General features: G+C 42.2%; 1 protein-coding gene across 2 annotated transcripts in view; it reads left to right on the top strand.

Annotated features, from left to right (window-relative positions):
* Positions 1-10,208, top strand: part of CUNH4orf33 (chromosome unknown C4orf33 homolog) — a 54,833-nt gene that overhangs the window by 43,479 nt on the left and 1,146 nt on the right. For both annotated transcript variants that reach the window (XM_006015609.2, XM_014520379.2), the window contains exons 10-11: positions 3,459-3,507; positions 7,248-7,447. In XM_006015609.2, the coding sequence (XP_006015671.1) occupies positions 3,459-3,507; positions 7,248-7,447 (249 nt within the window). The remainder of the gene's footprint in view (positions 1-3,458; positions 3,508-7,247; positions 7,448-10,208) is intronic.

Here is a 10,208-nt window from a genome sequence, read left to right as displayed (position 1 = left end):
TGCAGAGGCCCCCCATGGAGCATGGGGCAATGAGGGGAAGCGGGGATTGCGCCCCCCACCCAGCAGCACCTGGTGAGTAGGAGCTTTTTTTTTTTAAGCATCGGGAGCTGGGGCGGCCAGGGCAGCCATGGAGGGGGGCTGGGGGAGCAGGCAGGGCATGGGGCCTGGCAGGGGTTCCTCATGGTCCCCTCCCCCCGCTCCTCCAGCCCTTCCTCCCCTGCCCCCTACTTACCAGCTCCGAGTCCAGTTCCAGCTCCCTGCTGCAGCAGGTGGGGACTGCTCGAACCATCAAAGCTCTCCGAATCATTTCCGAATCAATTCAGAGAGCTTCGAATTGATGCAGACCTTTTTATTGGTCCCCTGATTCGATTCGGATTTGGAGATTCAGCCACCAAATCGGGCTGAGTATCCTCCGAATCGAATCAGCATCCAAAATTCCACACATCCCTAATAGTTAATGTTAGTAGTAATGTAATACAGAATATGCCCCCTTGCAATCAGTAAAGGTCAGTTGCAGTACTCATTAGCATTTGTAAGAGTCTGAAAATTTGACCATTAATGAAAAAACCCCCAACCCTTTTCCAGATGCTCAGTTTGCAGTTTTTAAGCTCCCTTCCTAATTTTGTTAAATCAAAACTCTGGTGTTCCTAAGACACACTTGGAATTTTTGCTTGTATGGCATTTTAGTCTGAGTGTACTGCATGGGCATGCACAGTGAAAGTTAGGAAGGCCAAGGCATGATCTGAGATGCCACTGTCAAGAGACATAAAAGGCAATAAAAAGGGATTCTATGAGTGTGACTCTAGTTAGTTATTGAAGATGCAGAGAAAAGCAAAGTATTTAATGCATCTTTTACTTCAGCCTTCACAAATAGGGACAGCTACTGATTTATGAGTGCAATTGGCTGCAGAGATAGCGAAGGAGACAAACAACCAAGGGTAATGGCAGAACAGGTTAGGGATTACTTATAGAAGCTACATACTTTCAGGTGGATAGGACTGGATGGGATGAACCTGAGGGTACTGAAGAAATTGGCAAAGGTCATTTCAGCACCATTAGTTACCCTTTATTCAGGATGTTGGGTGATGACCTAGATAACTGGAAAAGGACAAATATAGTACCCATCGTTAAGTAAGAGAAGAAGGTGGATCTAAATGATTACAAACCAGGCAGTCTGACTTTTATACCTGTACAAATCATGGAGCAGGTCCTCAAGGAATCTGTTGTGAAGACTAGGTGATTAGAATAAGATGACCGCAAACAGCCAGTATGTTTTCACTAAAAACAAGCCATGCCTGGCCAACCTTATTTCCTTCTATGATAAGGATTTGTGAATGGGGGGAGAGCAGAGGATGTGATATATCCTGACTTTAGCATTCTCAATTAGAAGCTAAGGAAATAGATTAGATAAAAGTACTGTAAGGTGGATACATAACTGGATGGATTTATGAGGTCAGTGAGTAGTCATTGATGGCTCAATGTCTAGTTTGGAGGAAGTAATAAGTAGGGTTCACTAGGGGTCTTTCCTGGGTCCAGTGTTGTTTCATATCTTCATTCATTAGTGCACACTTAGCAAATTTGCAGAAGACACCAAATTGGGTGGATTTGTAGGCACTCCAGAGAGTAGGGGTAGGATTCAGAATGACTTGCACAAACTGGGGAAATAGACCACAATTAACTAGATGAAATTCAACAAGAACAAATACAAAGTTCTGCACTTGAGATGGAATAATTGCATGGACAAGTAGAGACTGGGGACTGACTGGCTAGGCTGCAGTATTGTAGAGAAAGACTTGGGGGTTATAGTAAACCATTAGCTGAATGTGAGCTAACAGTGTGCTCTTGTTGCAAAAAGGGCCAATAGTATATCGTGTTGTATTAACGGGGTTGTTGCTTGCAAATCAAACTAAGTGATTCTTTCACTCTATTCAGCACTGGTGAGACCTTACCTGGAGAATTATGTCCAGTTATGGGCCTCACTCTTCAAGAAAGGTGTGCACAGATTGGAAAGAGTCCAGTGGAGACTAACAAAAGTGAATAGAGGCCTGGGGAGTGTGATTTATGAGGAAAGGCTGAAAGAACTAGGGATATTTAGTCTGGAGAATAAAAGACTCAGAAGGGATTTGATAACATTCTTGAAATACCTGAAGGGCGATAGACTATTCTTTGTGGCATGAGGAGACAGGACTGGAAACAGCTGTCTTGAGCTGCAGCAGGCAAAATCTAGGTTGGAGGTTAGGAGGGACTTTCTGATGTTGAGAGTGGTGAAGTACTGGAACAGGTGACCTAGAGAAGTTGTGGAATCTCTATCCCTGGAAATTTTCAAAAGCAGGTTGGACAGACACTTGGCTGCGACAGTTTAGTCAGGTATGATCCTACTTTGAGAAGGGGGCTGGACTAGATGCCCTTGTGAGGTCTCTTCCAGCCACACTTTCCTATGACCCTACTTCTCAACAGTGTTGAAAAAATAGAAAAAAATATATATCTTCAGTCTGAATCCTGTAAAATTTGAACCTGATATTGTGAGTTACCGAGTGTATGAAAGTGTCTTGGCACCCTCAGATTCCATGTGGTTCTTTAGCACTTGCAGGTACTCAGCCTCTCACAGGATCTGATCTGTTGTAAGTGATGTGCCATAATACTGGCAATATTAGCATTTTAAAAAGCAGTGTAATATTATCTTGGTCAGTCTGCATTATGTGAGTATTGTAACACATTCTGTTATGATCATGGGTTTAATTAATTGGAACATATTAATTAAAAACATAGCAATAGCAAGATCAGGTAATCGTATATTCTTGTTTACTGAGAAGTGGCAGTTCAATTTCTGAGTTGGTATGTAGAGGTGTGTGTAAATGGGAAATTATTTATTTAATGATTTTATGAACACTTAATGTTACATCTTCCCCTATGTGAACAGTGCTCCATTTATTGTAGAATGGTTGGGTGCTGAAATTTATTTATTTAAAAAAAAAAAAAAAAAGCAGTTTTACATAATATATAATTAATCCCATATACATTATGATGAACATTATTTCAGTACATCCTAACAGCTGGTCTTTAAATTGATTTCCCTGTTTAGTAATTAATTTCTGATGCATCAAAAAGTTAGCTGATGAAGTTTTGATTTATGCTCTGTGCCCATGTATAACTTTAATTTGGGTACCATTTTAATTTGAACTGATAACTGTTGTAATCTATTTGCATGGGGATAAAATAGACCACTACCTTTAAACTGTGTGAATGCATATGGTTGTCATTTCCATTATCAGTGGGAATTGGGATAGATCAGTCAAGATACTTGAAGTCTTTAGGGATCAAATTTGTGGCTGGTTAAAGGAGAGATTAGATATGAAATTTAATTCAAGATTTTAAAAGGGAAGACTCTGAGTTAGTTATGGAGTCTGTTTTGCCATTATAGTTCAAATTCTGTCTTTCTCATGTTTCTTTTTGGCTAGGCATGGACAGCATCTTGTACTATTGCTTTCTGGAGGAGATTGTTTTGCAGTAAGTAATATTCCTCAAACATTTTACAATGGAATATCAGCTAAACAACGTCAATATTTTTCAGTATTTGTTTATAGCCCCTCCTGCCTGGTTGCTTGTAAAGGGTTTCAAAATAAGATTTTTTTACCACTGACTGCTCTTTTTCTGCATGGCATTGCTATTCTTACTTTTGTGTCTTGAAAAGGGCAAGAAAACATGTCTCTCTTGTTTACTACTTTATTTGTGCTCTGAACTTGGTGATTTTTGGAAAAGTTTGAGGGATAAGTGTTTTAGAAAGGGCTGACTTTGCAAGTTTGCCTCTGCATCTCTCAGTGCTATATCATGCTGGATTTGTTGAATACTTCATTGGTCTTGTTTCCTCTAGAGGCTGATTTTTATGGTGTAGAATGAAGCTTCTCAAGCTTTTTTTTCAGCAGATGAAATTCATCTTTTTAGACCAGAGGTCCTCAATCCTTCAGCCCTGGGGACTGGATGAGAGGCATGGAGCCAGCCTATAGGCATGATCCAGTGTGGGGTCAGACTTCAGGTGCAATCTGGCTCCAGATCCAGCCACAGAGTAAGCCCATGTACCACAGTGGACTGGCCCCACGGCATACCAGTGCAATCTAGCATTCAGGATCATGTCATCTGGCCTGTGGGGTTCCTCATGTGTTCAGAAATTTGGCAGTGAGGCAGCAGCAATTACCATTGGCACCACTCCCTCACCATCAAATTTCTAGACCTGGGGAGAGACCCACAGGCCAGATGATGTGGCTTTGTGGGTTGGAACTTGCTTACAGGCCACAGCCATAGCACTACTGTTTTAGACAATTTTTATTAACTATTCTCTCTTCTCTCTTTCCCATTAGGATCTGGAAACTACAGCAGTTACACATATGATGAAAATATGGGCAATTGCTGTAGTTTTCAGATTTATTGAAATATTTGATGCATTCAGAAAGAAGTAGGAGATCTAACACCATGTGACCAAAATGGTGAGAAAGGGAGATTTAGGTTGAACTTGCAGAAATAGACACCCATGATTTCTCCCACATATTTTGCAGGGAGAACAAGATATCTAATTTTTAAAATACAAGTCAGCCTTCCATAAAAGTAAGACTCGACTCTGACACTTGCTGTGAGCTCATACAAAGAAGTAAGAGTGCTGACACAAGTGACATTGTCGTGTGATGGGCCACTGAAAGCACTCTACAGCTGTGCCCTTATAGAAGTGCATGGCTGCAGAGTGCTTTAAAAGGCCCCAATCCCACAACAGTCTTAACCTCATTACATGAGGGTTCAGATGAAGGCACTCCAAAGTGGAGCACCTTTGTTATCTTGTGTCCGCATATGCTGGGAGCAGCATTGCGCTGATGCAGCCCAGCCTTGCTCCTGGCAGAATGGGAGGAGGGAAAGGGGGTGGAGGGAGTTCAGTCTGGGGGTTGCCCAGCCAGTGCTAGAGGGTGGGACACGTGGTTTGGAACCCCTCCCTTAAGGTGGGAGTCCCCAATCCACCCACCCATTCTCCACCACCAGCTGGGCAACCCCTAGACCGATCTCTCTCCTCTCCCTTCCCACTTCCCATTCTGAAGAGAGTGCCACTCTGTACCATTTCAGATTTTCTTTGTCTATCATGAAGAAGGTGAAAAGGCTGTAAACTTAAATGTATCCATTGCAAGTTACTTTTAAAGCAAATTTGACTACCTTAATTTAGGTGCTTATGTGGAAGCTGAGCACTTTTGAAAACCTCTCTCTCAGACTGATTTTTGTGGGTGGGTTATTTTCAGAATTAAACACTACAAAGAAGTCCCACATTTTCCTAAAATTAGAAGGTGCCTTTTGCAGAGAAGGTACAAAATAGTAAAATATGACATTGTATTATTATGTTTTAATCTGATTTTACTACTTTGTGAAAGATGAGTATTCTGAGATGAAAAATAAAGCAAATTAGTAAAAGTAAGGTGCCTTCTTTAACATTAAAAACAATTTAAAAATTATTATAAAATGTTTTCCCACTCTAAGAGTCACTTTATAATGAAAATAAAATAACTTTGGTTCACAAATCACGCTTTGAAATGTGTAAAATGCTGCTCATTTTATACCTCTTGTTCACAGTGTCAGCTGTGTCACTGAATAGTAGATCTCTGTTTAAGGTGCAACAGCTTCAAGGTTAAATGTGTGGCATTTGTTTTTAAAATGCCTTTTTTTAAAAATAGAGAACAATCGTGATAAAATCAATTTCTGTTATTTAAAAAAAAAAAAAAAGTAATGGTTTTCCACACTTTCCTTTACTGACAGTTTTGCAAATTGCCAGTCACTGCTCTCTTTACTTTCCTACCTTTTTTTTTTCTGGGTAGTTATTAAGGATTGTAAATTTCACTTCATCATTTGTTTTACTGTCTGTAATATAAATCATAGTAATAGTACAGTTTATTTGAGCAATGCCAGCTTGCCTGAAAATCACTCCTAACTTGGCTCCATGGATGAAGATTTATCAAATTAATCAAAGCCTCACCTATTGAAAAGCATATTCTTTTATCCAAGTTTTGATTGCACTGTAATAGTAATTAATTTAGGATCAGTTTGACCTTTTCTTTATTTTCAAGGAAACCTAACTATTTTAACAGTCTAGGATGACATGAAACCCTTGTACAGACTCCAGATATGCTTTTACAAATGTCTCACACTTGAACTTTGCAGTTGACATTTCTCACTTGAACATTGCGGTTGACACTTCTGTCTTGCATGCAGTCTTTGACAGATGGATTTTATGTGGTCCATACACTGTAGTAAGAATGTTTGACTTAATAGTGAAATCTGTACCTATGTGAGAATTCACCAGATAGTGTTGTTTGTATTTTAAGGAGAATGAAATGCAATTTTAATACATTTTCTTATACTTGCTAGGCTCCAGTCCTGCTTCCTTTTTTGCAATTTTCCTAAGCAAAATTCCTAAGATTTGGACTTTTTTGATGAAATATTGTTCACATTTAAGCAGTGATGACTGTGTTAACAATCAGCTGAGTAAAGGGCCTTTGGCTTTGATGCAGCAATCTGTGTATTTCCTTCAGCTGTCCACTAACCACCAGAAAACACCAAACCCAGAAGTTACTATTCTGAAAAGCCACACTATTAACCAAAAAAAAAATAATTGCGCGCACATTGTTACAGACCCATCGTAGGTATTGCAACAGCTACATTAGTATAACCAAGGTTTAAGAGTACAGGTTTCCCTTGCTTTATGCTGTACATGTGTTTCTGGAAAACGGTGCATAACTTGAATTCACATAAAGGGAACCCACTTTACAATGTAACAAATAGGGATATGTTCCAAGACCTCAAGTGTACTGACTCCCAGACTCATTTCTACCACTTTTACAAGACAATTTTGGTACTTACCAACAGCAGACAGTACACACAAGCACCGGGCACTATCATAATGGAGATCGCAACTACAGAAACAGTTGTTGTAGACAATGAGTGAAGAGCACAGATCCGCACAGGAGACTATATTGTATAACAAAATTTATGGTTTGCTATAATCCATATGTTAAAAGTAAATACTTGTCTAACAGTGGTTAATATTTTATTGGAAACACTTTATAGACCTTTCCCCCAATATCATGTTTAAACATTCCATATCATTCAGATAATTAAAATACTGTTGCTTGTTTGCAAATACCTATGCTGTGGTGATACTAATTTGTTATTTAAATGATAAGGTGGCATTTTAACCATTTTCTTTTTAATATTAATTAAAGAAAGGCCTTGACTTGGATTTTAAAGCAGACATACACTGGAACAAATGGAATGGCACAGCCCTCATACCTTGGAGGTATTTTCCACCTGGTGTAGACAAGATGAATGCATATGCCATCCATGGGTCTGGAATTGGAAGAACGTATGAGGCACTTTATCCAATACCTAGAGAAGAGATAGAAGAAGATCAGGGGCCAAATTTGTGAGTACAAAATCAGTGTGGTGTTTGTTTTCTTTTTTTTCTCTTAGTGATTACTACTATAGCAAGGCTGGGGAATCCTTCCTGCTGGAGTGCGATATGCTGAAATGTTTTCAGTATGATGCACATAAATAGCATCATGAAATCTGGGAAGTCTTTCTGCTGACTTTGATGCTGTTTAGATGTGACCCAGAGAAGAGAGGCAGACTGTTAATAAAAAACACATTAAATTCAGCTAATAAGACTATAGAGATTCCTATTAAAGAGTATTTTTATGTTGTTATGCAAATTGTCTTAGATGAAGTCTAATACAGTGATATGAAGAGAAGCAGCAGAGAGCATATTCCACTAGTTTTCCTATTAGGTAATGGATGCACTTCCCATACTGATTTGCACAACTTAGTAGCAAAGTTCAGCAAAGTACTTGCTCAGGCATTTAACTTTAAGCACATGTGTAAGCTCTTTTGAAGTCTCCAGTGAAGTTTCCAGGCAGATGAGTCATAATTTTTGTTGTTCTGTGTAGGTCAGAATGTCAGCCCTATTCTGGCTAGGCTGTGCTGCTCTGTATGCAAAGCAGACATGGAAACAATGATTTCAGCCTCTGAAAATTCTTGCTATTTAGGGCATCCTCAGGTAGAACAAAACTATGGGTGCTTACACAAGTGCGGGCAGCCTGTCAGGGAGGTGCTCTAACTCATGATGCTTTGTACTCATGGTGCTTTACACAAAGTATCATGAGTTAGCACCATTGAATCCAACAGGCATTCACCTGTTAAGGTAGGAGTAAGCCTGTCCGGGCCCTGGCCAGCAGGCAGGGGCAGTCTTGCCAATCTCCCAGGAGGCTGCTGACCAACCCTCTTTCCAGCCCTGCTCCCTCCACCAGCTGGCAATTGCCCCCAGCAGCCTCTGACACTGTCAAGATGCTTGTGCTAGGGGGCGGGGGTAGGGGAAGAGAGCCCCACCTGCCACAGGTGTCCCCACCCAGCTGCTACTTCTGGGGCTTTGGGGGAGCTGGACTGGGCCCATGAGGCAAAGGCCTATTTTTTCCCTGCCCTACTCTCCACCGGAGCATCTTGACAGCAGCAGAGGGTGTCGTGTCTGGAGTTGGGGGTGGGAAATGGAGCCCCACCCCGCCACACAGGCCCAGCCCCACTATCCCTGCTGGGGTCTTGGGTAGAGCTAGGATGGGTCTGTGAGGTGGGGAGCCTCCATTTCTACCCCCCTTGCCCCATCTTCAGTGTGGCAGTCCCTGACACTGCCAGGGTATTTGCAAGTCAGGTGGTGGGGGGAAGCCCTACTCCTTGCAGGCTCAGCTCGGCTCCTCCCCAAACTGTTAGGGGGCATATATGGGAGGGGGGGGCTCCCTTCTCCCTTCCCCCCTCCCACTGAACAGGGAGAAGACTGTCTGGGATGTGGCATGGGATGTAGGTGGAATAGCTCAAAATTAACCTGCACAGAGATCCTGTACACAGGTTCCCTAAGACACTCTGCCTTAAAGTGTCCCTATTTGATAGTGCATCAAATGAGGGTTAAATTTTCATGCAATTGGCCATTTTAAAAGTGCTCTGTAGTCATGAACATGTGTTATATTATGACTGTATAGTGCTTAGGGGCCTCCTCATGCGAAAAATGTAACTTCTGTAAGTGCCCTATGATAGTAGCTCCTCCTTCTCTCTCAATCGTTAGTGCTGGGTGTACCATGTTGTGTCCCCTAGCTCAAAGTCCCTGAGAGCTGTAGGTAGTGGATTATGAGTTGCAGTAGCCTATGCTGTTCACTATTTGAATGAGTTCATTCTTATTGGCTTTATCAGCCAAATGTTAACAGCTTTTACGATTTTTGCCCACAGTTTTGTGTGTACAGCTATTTATTCACACAAATGGTAACATTTCAATAGCTAATGATTTGATTAGCAAAGGCAGTTGCAGCATTTGAATCCTTAGTAGTTACACCTTGAAATGCAAGTTCAGTTGGCACCATTAAATACTGCCAATATTTACAATATTGTAACTGTTGTATTGTAACTACAATATTGTAACTACAATATTGTAACAGTTACAATAACTGTAACTGTGGCATTGTAACTGCCACAGTTACAATACCTAAAGTATTTATCTTGCTTCCCATTCATAACAGAGGAATAGGCAAATGCAGCTGTAAGAGTAAATCCTGGAATGCAGTAAACCATTGGTTGTCATTTGGGGGTGTGTGTATCCCTAGGGGTACGTAAAAAGGTCCTAGGGGGTACTCGCACCTAATGTGGCCAATTTTTTAAATGCGGCATGCATTCGCACAGCTGCAGCACAGCACACAGGTAGCCTGGAGAGCAGCCAGGTCTGGTGGGTAAGTATGTTGTGAGGGAAGGGGCTGGGGGTGGGGGCAGATTGCGGTCTCAGCGGTGGGGGAGGGAGTGGTGCCCCCAGATCCATGCGGGGCAGGGCGGGATGCTGCTGCGGGCTGGGGCTGGGCTCTTCCCAGCAGGGGATGGGCGGTGACAGCACTGGTAGGGGGCTATAGGAAGGGCTACAGCCAGCCCCAAATTCACTGTATCCCACCCCCATAGTCCTCCCTCAGTACCGCTGCCACCCACCCGCAGCACAGCTGGGAACAGCCTGGCACTGGTGCTGGCCATAGCCCCAGCCTGCAGCTGTAGCCTACCCTGCCCCACACAGATCCAGGGACACACACCCCACCATGCCCTCCCAGGGGTGCGTGCAGCTGGAGGAGCCTGGAGCGGAGCATGGGACAGAGCTGCGGCTAGTCTGG

The sequence above is a fragment of the Alligator sinensis genome, unplaced genomic scaffold (assembly GCF_000455745.1).
Source record: "Alligator sinensis unplaced genomic scaffold, ASM45574v1 scaffold150_1, whole genome shotgun sequence".
Classification (NCBI taxonomy): Eukaryota; Metazoa; Chordata; order Crocodylia; family Alligatoridae; genus Alligator; species Alligator sinensis.
This window is presented reverse-complemented; position numbering and strand designations above follow the sequence as displayed.